Raw genomic sequence first — 14,503 nt, forward strand, 5'->3', positions numbered from 1 at the left:
AGTGCCTTGTTGATGAAGGGATGTACAAGTACCCGTCCACGTCAACTCTATATTTATATTCTATGCATTTCTATTTGTATCCATCTGATGAGTTCAGCCTTTTCAACTGATTTTTATAGTTCGTTCCTAAGTTGAATTGTTACACCACTGTCTCAGATAAGAGGAGGGTTTGTATCCTTCTAACATTCACTTTCAATGTCATATATTTTCATTACTGTACTATGTTTTGGAACAATTAATTCATCTCATTATTATAAACCACTTCTCTAAGATATTTTGTATTCTTTGATATCATAGCAATCGAAAATTCTCATTTTGCATAAAAACTAGTCACCAACATCTATTATTCATAATACAAAAACTCAAATCGGTACTGAAAATTGCTAAAATATCTCAATTAACCGTTTCTGCATTATGCTCTACCTATGCTCTACCTATGCTCTACCTATGCCTGTAGATGCTCTCTATATCGGTCTGCTTCAATCGGCTTACTAAGTACATGTAGTTGTTTTCATCTTTAATGCTATATTAGGTTCCAAATAGAATTGTGAGAGTAGAACATCAGAAAACTACTGTTGTCTCTATTGAAGAACCTCATATAGGTTGTGTTAAACTTTTTTATTTTAAGATTAACTATAAACAGTTGCTCAGGTCACATTTGTGCTCATGTTTTCATGTATTTATAAATCCATGCTTTTAATCTTGATGAAGGTTCATATATAAACGCGCTTTAAAAGCAAGTATTTCTGAAGTGTTATTCTCATTGCAGAACTTCAATCGTATATTTTTTTTTATCATTTGTCTGATAAATCTGTGCAAGAAAAAAGATTCTGAAAGGTGAATGCTGAGATTTTGTATAGACTATGGATTCTAAACCCTAGTAAAATAATCTCTTCATCAAAACGAAACTTAAACCCTTACATAATAGGGATAAAACATAAAGGTTCTTAAACTAGGATATAAAAAAGTTATCTGTACGTATTGTCATCTTCAAAGGGATGAATTTACCACATATATACTTTGAGGTATTAACTTCCCACTTAGTAGTAAAAAAAGTATATTAGGAACATAGGCATAGAAAAATCGGCACTAAAGATTTGTCAAGGCAAGACATAATTCATAACATAGAAATAATCCAATCGAAACATATCAGTATACCCCAAGAAACGCATAGGGAAATCGGCACAAAGCATTTGTCAAGGCAATACATAATTCATAACATAGAATTAATCCAATCGAAACATATCAGTATACCCCAAGAAACGCATAGGGAAATCGGCACAAAGCATTTGTCAAGGCAATACATAATTCATAACATAGAATTAATCCAATCGAATCATATCTGCACTCAGGAAATGTTTCAAATATATTAATATAAATATATTATTAAGGTATATTGTAACAGGTACGTGCATTGACGCTTTCATGAAATAAAGAAAGCATCTAGAACATTTTGAAATGCATATAAAAATCGAAAAAAGATATGTAAGTAACGTATCTATTTTTTTTTTTGATAAAGGCAAAGGAGTAGGTTCAGTAAGAGCCCTTTTTGGCCCCAAAATATAGCAGTTTTACAAAATTGTTAAAATGTAAACTTTTATTTATTTATTGGATAGTAGAATGGTTCTGCTACATAAATATGGGCTGTTTTTGACAAAACAATGCACATATATTGGGTACTAGCTCCATTAAGTCATGCTAAATTACCGAAGTCTTCACAATTCCAGCATTTTAGTTAAATTTTAGACGGTTTCCGTGTAAAACGAAAGTGGCCGCATTCGTGTTCATCCAAAATATTGAAATGGAAGTTGTATTTGATGATTATACACAACATATATAAAGATTGAGGATGAACACGGGTGCGGCCACTTTCATTTTTGGCAAAAACCGTCTGAAAAGTGACTTTTTTCGCAAATTTGGTAGATTTTTCATATTTTAGCTTGAATCGGATCGGTTTTTTTAGGACTTATTGAGTTAAAATCTTTCAAAAAAAATAATTCAATCAAATGAAATAGACACTTAAGTGTTTAAAAAGTGGTCAAAATCTTTCGTTAGATGAAACTGAAATTTGAGGCCAAAATCGGTCCTTACCGGACCTACTCCTTTGATATTCTACAGTAAGAGGCAGTAGATATAGAATAAATGCAAGAAGATGTTTAGATTGGACATTTGAAAAAAACATGTCCGACGAATTTTAAGATAGTTTTTTTTTCAGCTTTATTATACAAGTAAAATTGAGAATGGAAATGGGGAATGTGTCAAAGAGACAACAACCCGACCAAATAAAACAACAGCAGAAGATCACCAACAGGTCTTCAATGTAGCGAGAAATTTCCGCACCCGGAGGCGTCCTTCAGCTGGCCCCTAAACAAATATATACTAGTCCAGTGATAATGAACGCCATACTAATTTCAAAATTGTACACAAGAAACTAAAATCAAAATAATACAATACTAACAAAGGCCAGAGGCTCCTGACTTGGGACAGGCTCAAAACTGCGGCGGGGTTAAACATGTTTTTGAGATCTTAACCCTCCCCTATACCTCTAACCAATGTAGAAAAGAAAACGCATAACAATAAGCACATTAAAATTCAGTTCAAGAGAAGTCCGAGTCTGATGTCAGAAGATGTAACCAAAGAAAATAAAAAAAATGACAATAACACATAAATAACAACAGACTACTAGCAGTTAACTGACATAAGTGTATATATTCTATTAACAAAGAAAACGTTAAAGGTTTTTATCGAGAATTTGAATTTGCATAAATTGCTATTGTATAACTTAAATGAGTTATTGGCCTTAAAATGACGATTTTGGCAAGTATTTACGATTTGGAAAAACTCCTAAACGTTAAAAGGAAAACCACAGCATCAACAATAATCAGCAATTCTATATCTAGAAATAGTTCTGCATATCCGAAAATATCAGTCCACTTTCAATAGGATTTATTCCCTAAGAGTTGATGTCTCGCCCATTATTTTTGTTTTGGGAAACGATTATAACGGAAGGTCGAGATAAACATAGAAACAATGCTTGCCATTTAATGTGGCGTAGATTCGTTTTATCTAAAATAAGATCAAAATTGGGAATAGATCTTGGGCAGGAAAAGATGTTAGATACGGAAGATAAGTAATGATATGACAGTATGGTATTCAGGACTCGATCAACAATACGATTTAAATTTTGACGTAATCTATGATACTGTGTGTGACTACTTACCTTTTTAGAAAGGATATGTATAATGTTATAATAACCAGTGACCATTTTCGAAGATAAAGATTGATCCAGGTCAGAGATACAGGCTCTGTTTGAATTGGGCGCTTCGCATGTTTCTGTTGCCGGAGAATTAGAATCTTCCAACAATCTTACTTTATCTGGAGTTTAAAACTGACATAAATTATATTGTAAAGTTATTCATACTCAATTAAGTAGATTTGATCGTTGGCGTTTTTAGTTATTTTCATGCTCAAGTGAATTTGTATCTCGACTTGTTCTTTCGGTATTGTGACCATGATGGTGGAAGTTTTTAACGACCTTGACTGGCAATACAGCCCTCACTCGTTCGGCCAATGTGGCCACAACAGACATATCGTAGTATGTATCGCAACTCGGGTTAAATAGTGAAGATGTGATTGGTTTATCGAAATTTAATAGATAATTACTAATTAAGCAATCTAATCATGTCATGACCATTTGGAAACAATTATAGAAAATCGTTAGGATATACACATATATGACACTGCACGCAGCTGGACTGCATTTTAGCTTAGTACAATACACTCATCAATGGTGCAATGTTGCCAATGCATGATATTCAAATATATAAACAGAATCATCAACCAGTCCAAATAAAATCATTTGTATCATTAATTTTTCCTCAGATTCCTATTGCTATGGTAATCAAAATCATAAGTATCTTTTTTGGTTCATACTTTCAGCTCTAGATGATTCTTACATGTTGATGTTTGATCTGCTTACCATTCCGGAGCACATGATATCAACCTCTGTTTTCAGTGGGGTTCATGTTGCTTAATCTATGGTTTTCTATACTGTGTCTTGTGTACTTTTATTTGTCTGTTTGTCTGTTTCTTTTTTTAGCAATTGTGTTGTCAGTTTATTTTCTATCTATGAGTTTGAACATTCCTCTTGTATCTTTCGCCCCTCTTTGGTAACCTTTTCAAATAAAATCTTTGGATTGAATATCCGTCTATGATCATGAGATGAAACCGTCACAAATGCTAACACCTCTGGATAAAATTCTGTTTTCCATAACATACAGGTTTAAGTTTAGTTAAAATATATAATAGAAATATCATCACCCAACGAAAAAATAAATCAGCATGCGAAACGTGCTGAAATCTATAAAACAAAAGGTAATGAAAGTAATTAAGCAAACTAATCATGCCATTGCCATCTGGAAACATTTATAGAAAATCGTTGGGATATACACATATATGACATTGCACACAGTCAATTTGCCTTAGTTCAATAAACTAATTAATACAGTGAAACCTGTTCAAACCGAACCTCTTCGAGACAAGAATTTTGTTCGGTTTTAGCCGATGTTCGGTTTTATCAGGTTCACAACGCATACAATTTGATATGACGGTGCTTTAGAACATGTTTGGTTTATACAGGTTTTCGGTTTATTCAGGATTCGGTTCAGTCAGGTTTCACTATATTGCAAAGTTGTCAATGTATAATATTTAAAATAAACAAAGAATCATCGACCACTCCAAATAAAATCATTAGTAGTCAGTTCTTCTGTGTTGACATGAGTTATCATTTGTATGTTCATAATGATAAATTAACTGTTAACAAAACTTTGAATTTTTGAAATACTAAGGCTTTTCTACTTCAGGATAAGATTACCTTAGCTGTATTTGGCAAAACTTTTAGGAAACTTTGGTCCTCAATGCTCTTCAACTTTGTACTTTATTTGGCCTATAAATATTTTTTTTATTCGAGCGTCACTGATGAGTCTTTTGTAGACGAAACGCGCGTCTGGCGTAAGTGTAACATTTTAGTCCTGGTATTTATGATGAGTTTATTGTATCATTATTTTTCCCTTATACATTAGTCTCATTTTATAGTAATTATCAAAATCATAAGCACATTTTTCAGTTCATACTTTCTGCTCTGGGTCATTCTTAAACGAACACTGCAGAAAAATATCATGTCATACGGTTGGTTAGTGAATTAGAGTGAAATTATTTTCTCTTGTATCTTTCTTGATGTATGCGAAACCTGCTGAAATCTAGTCAAATTAATTTTAATAATATAACTACACGTGATGCAGTTTTTCTCTTATTTTGATAACTATCCGCTTAATCACCTTCGAGGAAAATATTGGATTTTTATAACAGTAGGAAAGACAGAAAATGCGTATTTGAATAGTATAAAGGTATATTTGAATCCGCATCATTAGACGACAATTCATTCGTTTCTAATGTTCATTACTGCAATATTTTCAATAACATCCAGTTCTATACGATGCTTTGGAATGTAAACAGATTCCGAGTAAAGCAAGTGTTTTTATTCATTTACATGTTATTGTTTAACCGATAAATATATTTGAAGTATTTGCTTAATGTCAAAGTCAACATAATATAAACAGATTCTGAGTAAAGCGAGTGTTTTTAGTAATTTCATATTGTTGTTTAAGAGATTCACGTAATACCTTAGAATATTAAAACAGTATTCGATATTTACTTATTGTCATAGTCAACATGGTACTTGAATTGTTTCTTTTTCAAGCAGGTCGTTTTTTCTTTTGTCGGATTACATAATTTTTTTAATTATTTAACAAGAAAAAAATCTGTATATTAAAATATTTAAGATGCGTATATTTTACGAAAATATCTAACGTTGTTTTCATGTTTCATATCTTTTTAATGTATTTAATGGGTTCTGTTTTGAGAAAATGGTAACAAAACAAACATTTTTTTTAAATCAGAGATGAAAAGACTGTTTTAAATAATTTATTTCGTTCTTTTGATAGGTAAAACATCATTTTAGAAATATGACCTTTTTGAAAATTTGTGTGATCCTTGTCGGGTTGTATTTTCGTCATTCTGCAAATTGTGTGCAAATAATAAACATTCTTGGGATGGAACAAGAAGATAGTTTTGGTATCAACAAACTTCCCGCAATTTTCATGGGAGTGGAGAAAGTGAACAGAATTTACAACGATACATTTCAATTGAATTTGATACGGACAACTTTTGGAGAACGATGCAGCCCTAATGACAAAGCAGTAGCATTTGCAGAAATATATTACAATCATCATATTTATGTTTCATTTGGACCAGGTAAGTCACAATTTTTAACAGCACTGGGTCGATACCTCTTCTAGTGGACTATAAGTCCCCCGGGTATCATCGGCATAGTAGTACGTACTTCGGTAAAATTTATAACAATCTTGTCTGTTTATCAATTTTAAAATCTTAAAGAAACTGAGGGTTCAACGCCATTAGACAAGGTTGAATATATTTGAATTTGACAAGTTTAATGTAGTTTTGGTTATACAATTTTTTTAAATAATTGAATTTAAGCGTTACTGTTGATGAGAAATCCGGAAAAGCGCTTCTAACACATTAAACAATAACGTGTTGTTTTTATAGTTTTAAGAAAACCATTGCACTTATCTTTAAAAAAAAAATTACTGGTAAAGATGACCGTTTATAGTTCATGGGGGTTTCTTCCGATAAAAATTGTAAACAGACACGTCCCACTGGCTAGGATCCTCTTTTTGATGTGTCTTATATATCAAAGGGTTGCAATTTTACCAAGGTTGAATGAGAATATGTCAGTAATTTTTATTATTTCATAGCAATATAATATTTTCCACAGAAAGTAACCAAAAGTTAGCGTTTAATAAATTCTAATATTGCACTATTGCAATAAATCTTCAAAATGCATGACGTCATCAACGACAAAATCATAGTTTGAACCAATTTTCACTTTCAAATATTATATTGCTATACAATAAAAGGGTTATTGCATGAATATTGGGGAACATTGTCCCTCGTAGAACATATATTGCACTCGCAAGCTCGTGCAATATAAAATTCTACTCGGGACATTATTCTTCAATATTCATGCAATAACCCTATATTGATAGAAATCTGTATAAATTCTGTGTTACAAAATTAAACGTATATGGCATATATGAGTTATATATGAATTTGCTATGAAATATACCAATGTAAAAGGATTTTTTACAAGACTTCAATTTATGAATGGGGATGCTTTGAAATCCCCGCATTAAGTCTGTACCAGATATCCCGTAATTGGACCCCTATTCTCTTGTTATAGGATCTGTTAAATCTAGTATCAGTATTATTTTCAGATAACTAGAATTACATGCATATACCCGTAGCCAGGGGGTTCGGGGGTTCGGACCAGTCGAGTTCATGAGTCCCAATACCCCCCCCCCCCCCCTTTGGAAAATTCCTGGCTACGGGCCTGCATGCATCAGGATTTACTTTATGCAAAGATAATCTAATTAGATATTATTCATATCTTACAAAAAGAATAAGAAAATCCAAGAATGAGAGTGACTTTTAGTACATCCGAAAAGATTATGACAATTTTGTTGAAAATATAAACAGTTTCCTTTATAAAAATTGTGTAATGCATCTTCCTAATGCATATTTCTTATTCCTTTTCCAGTTTGACGTTATGTTTGTTGCGTTTTGTTTTGTTTTATAACATTTTCATTATTTTATAAGGTTTTGAATTTTCGATTGATTTGTCCAAGTTCATAACTTGTTAAGTAAAATTAGTACCGTTGATGTAACTCTTTTGTCTTTGTTTTTTATGTTGTGTTTTGTGTACTGTTGTTTGTTCTTTGATTGTATTTGTATGAGTCACGTAGAAACAAAAAAATAATTCTAAATACATTTCAAATATCAAAAATCACCACGTGCAAATGGAAAGAGATATTGTTTTTTCTTGTTCTAATAAAGTGTTGTTGATTTATTTGCATTGAATGCATTTTTAAGAATTACAGTTTATTGCGTTTAACGTATTTGAATGTTTGCTTAATCATACAATTATCGGTAGTAAAGAGCTGCATACATTTGCTTACTTATATGACTTACTGCAGAGAAAAAAAATATCGTTAATTCAATAAAAGTTGTACAAATTCGACTCCAGAAGAAAAAAATGAGTTTATTTACTAATTTTAAAGCTAGATTATGAAAACCTATTTTTTTCAAATGTTGGGCATCACAATTCTTTGATTAGGTGCTAAATAACGTTGCAAAATATTCCTGATATATCATCGTCGTGCACTATCAAACGTAATACGAATAACTGTCATGTACAAATGTATTGATAGAAAACTTCATTGGCCTCGAATTTCGTACCCTGCAGTAGATTAAGTGTTATTAAATATAGTTCATGCTCGTTTTAAAACGCAAATACTTTCAAATTCGCAGATTCGACTGGATGGAGAGTTGTCTCGTTGGCACTCATACCACATCTTCTTATAGCTTTGGATGAGAGTTATCTCATTGGCACTAATACCACACCTTCTTATAGTCTTGGATGAGAGAGTTGTCTCATTGGCACTAATACCAATACTTCTTATATTTAGGATGACGTGATTGCATTTTTCGGTAGTTAAGTATGATGTTTATTATGAACGTTGCAAAACCAACGCGTTAAATTTGGATGTTTTTTCATGCCTTACATATTGAATGATCATTGCTTGATAAACTATATAGACCTCTAACAATATAAGAATTATCGTTGGGATCCAAATATATCCTTATTTTTATTTCCATACTACATACGACTTATGTGTTGCACTCAAATATACTTTTTTTTTAAATTTTATACGAAGATATTACATTCAATGCTTATTTAAAGTGTGAACAGTCAGTTATCGACAACAGTTTCCGTTTTCATTTAGGAATAAAAGCCTCTCCAAAGTGATTTTCCTTCAGATATTTAATTTCATCATTAAAAGCTCTCATGTAAATGTCAAAACTGTCATTGAGGTACTCAATTTCTGAACATCTCTATTTGAAAAGTAAAGTTATTATGTAAACAATGCAATTCCAAATGTCATATTTCTAAATGTTCTTTAACTTGGTTATAATTTCATCTTATTTGTAATTCGAGACTCTAGAGAGAAAGAGTTGTAGAGTTTTCATTTCAAGAAGAATGGTATTTTTTAGATAACGATTTCAAACACAGTGAAAAATATACTATTTCATTAAAATTGAATTCATTTTTTATAAAAAATGTAATCAAATATTTACTAAATAATCATACAGTGTAAACAAGTTATCTTATAAGAGTATACGCTACTCTTCCGAAAATCATTTTAATTGTAATTTTTTTTTCATTTTATTACTTGGACAATTTTTTTCTTCATCTTTAGGTTAACAACACATCTATCATGGAAATTGACCATCATAACTGAAGACCTTTAAAATAACAATGAGGATAAAATAATTAAACCGTTCCAGTATTTATTTAATAAATGGTAGTTAAATCCAGAAGATCTCAACAGTCTATTGAACATTTTTAATGGTTTTGTTCCCGAAATTATTGCTCCTGGACATCGCTTTATAAGATCATGGTTGATAATGAAGATTTTAAATGATTGGATTAACAGTTTTACTTTGAAGGTCATACGATAAGAATATTTCAATCACTTTGTTTTCCCTATGCAATAGTTATTATCACTTTGAAATACTTTGACATTCAAGTTGTATAAGATTAAAAAATGTAAATTAAGTAGTTTATCTCCCTCGTGTATACGTTTAGAACCTTGTCCAGGTTTATATTTACTTTTGGTCTTTTTTATTTATCGAGTTTTTAATCTTTATTTTAAGTATTAGGTATTCATATGATTTGGCCCCTAGCTTAACATAAGAGTCATTGATTGCGCATCGGGTGCAATATAATGAGTACTTTTATTGTAATTACTTAAGCAGCACACTGTGCTTGATTTCCTAGGAAAATGCGAAAGGTAATTTGTATGATATTTATGTGGGTGGTGAGCAATCAATAGACGATGACAATGAAATATATATCACGAACGAGATAAAATCTTCTTTAGTTAATTTCGAAAGAATCAACATTCAAATAAAAGATTAAAATTAACTAAATACAAATTATTAGTGTGAAACCACACTTGCCAATTTTGTTAGACTTTTAACTTGATTTATCACTTCTGGAAATTGGACTTTAAAAGCTTTTGTAATTATTATCTCAGTTCTTTAGCTCTTAAAGTCATTTAATATAATTAAATAGAACTATATTTTTCTTTTTAATTGACTTTTACGTAAAGCGTTGTAAATCTGATCTTTAGTACGCGAGTACGATTTAGTGAGATTTTATAAACATTTTTTTTTAAATTGTTATTTGGATGGAGAGTTGTCTCATTGGCATTCACACCGCATCTTTCTATATATATTCTTTATCGAAACGTTTACTCCTAAATTGTACTTTGTCATCTAAAAAAAATGCCTATTTTTTAAAAACATTATCTCTCCGATTTTGTATATTTCGGTGTTGGATAAAAATAATTTCAAAAATACGCTTCAAACGCACAAAATTCATTTTAAAAATCTTATTTTGTTGTCTGTTGCTGACATGTTATTGTAGTATTATACAATTTACTACACTTGTTATTTATTATTCATGACATTTCATAAGATTCAAAATTGCATATCCATGACTTATTTTAACTTGTATGAGTGTTGATAAAAAATATAAACTTCAAAGTTTGTGCTAATACATTTTGTTGTTGATGATTAGCTATATTATCAATAAAGATATTCATGCATATTGTATTTTTTTTTTCTTTTTATTACCATGAAAATCATATTTATGTTCAATATCATAACTATTTACACACATTATCAAGCGAAATTGTTATTTTAACCGTAAATGAGTAAGGACTCAAATATGACTGAAGTTTGTTGTTTTTAACCAAATCTTTGTTTACTTCTTTGCTGCGTCTATTTTTTGGTTTTGGTTAGTGACCTGGATTTGTTTTCGCTTAATCGATTTATGACTATTGCCTTTATTTTATATATTTGTGAGATTTGGGCATTGGTAAAATACTGTGAACTTAATTTCAGTCTAAATGCTCCTAAAATCACAATTTATTGATATTTAGAAGATGTTCTTAACTTCTTTTTTTTTAATTTTCTTTGCCACCTTCTAACAAACGAACAAAAGAAGAAAAACACTACTTAAGACTAATTACCTGTTTTCAATATAAACTTCCAATACAGTCATGTGTGATATTTCATTCTCAAGATCTCAATCGATTAACTATAAAGTTTACATAAACACAATCTATAGAGATATATTTTCAAAATGAACAGGAATCAGTTTAATAGTCATTCCTGCTTTCGAACCATGTTGCTTGGACACATGCAATTACAGAGTCTACGACCTTTTTGCTTTTTGTTCGATCTTAGCTGACAAAACCTTTTAATTGTTCTTTTCATTAAAGTATTAACCAAAATACGAGGTCAGATTCAAGGTACATTTAAAATCAAAAGTTAAGATTTTCAAAAAACGAAATAAATGGAAAACATCCGTCATATTACTCCCTCTAGACAGATGTTTTCAGAAAAAATGGTTGGCTAAACCTGGTTTTATATAAAGGTAAACCTCCAACGTGTATAACATTTGTTTTAAATCGTGTGCACATTTTTAATGTTGATAACAAGATTGCAAAATGACAAGCATGGAACAAAATATTCATTACGTTTTATAGTTTTGCAAACTATATTTTTCTCAGACGTTATGTCCTTTTCAATAATTTGTGTTAAACATAAAACGATTGATGTCATTGGATCTTTGTTAACCTGAATGTAGTTCAAAGTATACATTCAAAATTATAGAATTTGTTCATTCTTTGCCAACACGCAGTAGATATTTATATATGTTCAAAAATAAATTAAAAATTTATAGGTCACCGCGCATTTTCTCAAGTTAAAGGTTGTAACAAAGTGACATGTTGATTCCTTCAAAAATGAACTATTTCAGAGTTATGTACCATTAAAATGCCAACTTAAAAACATAAAAAAAACAAGCCAAAATATCTACACTCGTAAACATATTAATATTTATAAGTTATAATCTTCTAAAATGTACTTTTTTAAATGAAAATTGACATAGTTTTTGCATTCCTGCATCAAATTGTTCTAACTTGATATAAAATCTGGACCTTAGGTTGTCAATTTTTTTACAATCCAAGATGGATAAAGATACCAATACCACCTTCGAATACAATCTTAGTTATATAAAATCTTATATAAGATTAATACGCCTCAAACATACATATTCATTGTACAGTGTCAAATACTGGATGACAAATACTAATCGCTCGAATAGATTTTACCATTTTTGATAATTAAGCCTCCTTTCTTCAGGCCCTTTATCCGCCTCTGTTGTGTACATACTTTTACGAAGACTGCTATTAAATATTTGTGCGTTGTTTAGAAGCCGTGTGAGTTGTCGCATGCTAAATCTTATTAAGTCGAATCAAAGATAATTGTAAATTGCACATTACTTTATTTCATGTTTATTTCAATAGAATCGTGTCTCAGAAATTAATTTCATTAGTGCTCAGAAGAAGATCATTTACATTATACAACATGTACAAAGCATAAAGAACGGTACTAACATTTTTGTTCACCAAAAGTGCACGAACAAGTTATCATGAAACGAGTTTAAAATGGACAATTTAGAAATGAAATCTTATAAAGGTGAAAGTTTGTAAATAAAAGCATCAGTAGTATACCGATGTTCGAAAGTCATCAATCATGAGACAAAAAAAAATCCGGGCTAAAAAACTAAAACCGAGGGAAACATCAAATAATAGAGGAAAACAACGAAACAACATGAACAACCGAAACACTGAAGTGAACAAAAACAAACGACAACGCAACGTACACAGAAACAAACTATACGATGAAATTGCCATTTTCCTGGCTTGGTACAGGACATTTTCAGAAGAAATTGTGAGATGAGCCTGGTTTTATGGCTAGCTAAACCGCGCACGTTTTTTTAAGGTGTCATGAAGCGTTCGTGTATTGCATCATCTAAGACACCATGCATGCTTTTGATTTAAAAACAAGTGCTAATAAAACAAATAGAAAGGTATATTGTAACCTGTTTATGATTTATCATAAAAACTGCATTTATAAAACTTTTGATAATAAAATAAATGTCAAATGATGAGCAATATCAGCAAAATAAAAAAACTCAATGGAAGTAATAAAAAACAATCGGTATTTTTCCCTGAATTTATCTTTTATCAAAATATTTATAACCTTGAAAAACATTATATCTTTTTTTTTAAGTAAAAAAAATATATATTGTCTATTAAATTGTTTAGGAAATTAGTCAATAATGATAATAGAATATTTATAAATTGAAATTATTGTTTAATTTTTAACATGCGACTTGATTCATAATATATTTAATACATTATTTATAAAATAATTATTTCAATCTCGTATCATAATTGTTGAAAAGCCAAGACGAACAAACTGACTGACACATGTAAATGACAGTCATTTGCCAAAATCAAACTGAAAGGCTGCCTTAACCTCGTCATTCAAAGCATATGGAGGGAATCACATAATAATACGACTACGACCTCCGACAAGTAAGACGTGCTGCAGTGGTACGCCTTGTTCCACCGGAGCGACTTAAAGATGCATTATTGCACTAAAATAGGCAGAAAAGAATGCCACACAACTGCTTTTGCACAGTACAGAAATGATGGAACAACCACCAACATTGTAACAATTTCAGCACCAACAACCACCTAGAGGGATAGCACAGCAAACTAAAAAGTACGTCCTCCAAATATCTACATCCTGATTGAAATTTTCACGAAGACACAAGCCAAAACAGAAGCCAATCAGACACAAGTGCAGCAGACCGGATCCAGCCACCAACTTATTTGAAAAACAAAAATATCAACTACAGAATTTCAACACTGAAGGAACGCTTTTCTCAAGTTGAAAATTAAAAAACCAAACAAACATACTGAACTCCGAGGAAAATTCGAAGAGGAAAGTCCATAATCAAATGGCAAGGTCAAAAGCTCAAACATCTGTCATATTTCAGACTGAGTATAGGCATTTTCGTATGTATAAAAGGTGAATTAAACCTGGTTTTAAAGCTAGCTCAACCTCTCTCTTGCAAATGTTGTATGACAGTCGCATAAATTCTGTTCAGAACTACGCTGACCAAGCAACCTACCTCATCCACATGGAGACGACAGTGATGTGAAGAGTATTGTATTGCAAATTTGTAAACAGACTCAATACATTTGTAAAGTACATGCATAATAATAAATAGTCGTGTAAGAATTGTTCACTGTGTACAATTGCAAAATGTGATTTAATGGTACCAAAGTTTCGCATAAAGTTGCAGTCTTGTAATTGACTGCTCCATAGGCTTACATGCAAAACAGTTGATCTTTGAAAATAAAAAAATAAAAAATGCTAC

At 30.9% G+C, this 14,503-nt stretch overlaps 1 protein-coding gene across 1 annotated transcript in view; it reads left to right on the forward strand.

The window, feature by feature from the left end:
- Window positions 1–6,110: 6,110 nt before the first annotated feature.
- Window positions 6,111–14,503, forward strand: part of LOC134694085 (atrial natriuretic peptide receptor 1-like) — a 57,603-nt gene continuing 49,210 nt past the window's right edge. Inside the window, exon 1 of the mRNA XM_063555079.1 lies at window positions 6,111–6,312. Coding sequence (XP_063411149.1) covers window positions 6,111–6,312 — 202 coding nt within the window. The remainder of the gene's footprint in view (window positions 6,313–14,503) is intronic.

This window comes from Mytilus trossulus, chromosome 13 (genome assembly GCF_036588685.1).
Source record: "Mytilus trossulus isolate FHL-02 chromosome 13, PNRI_Mtr1.1.1.hap1, whole genome shotgun sequence".
Classification (NCBI taxonomy): Eukaryota; Metazoa; Mollusca; class Bivalvia; order Mytilida; family Mytilidae; genus Mytilus; species Mytilus trossulus.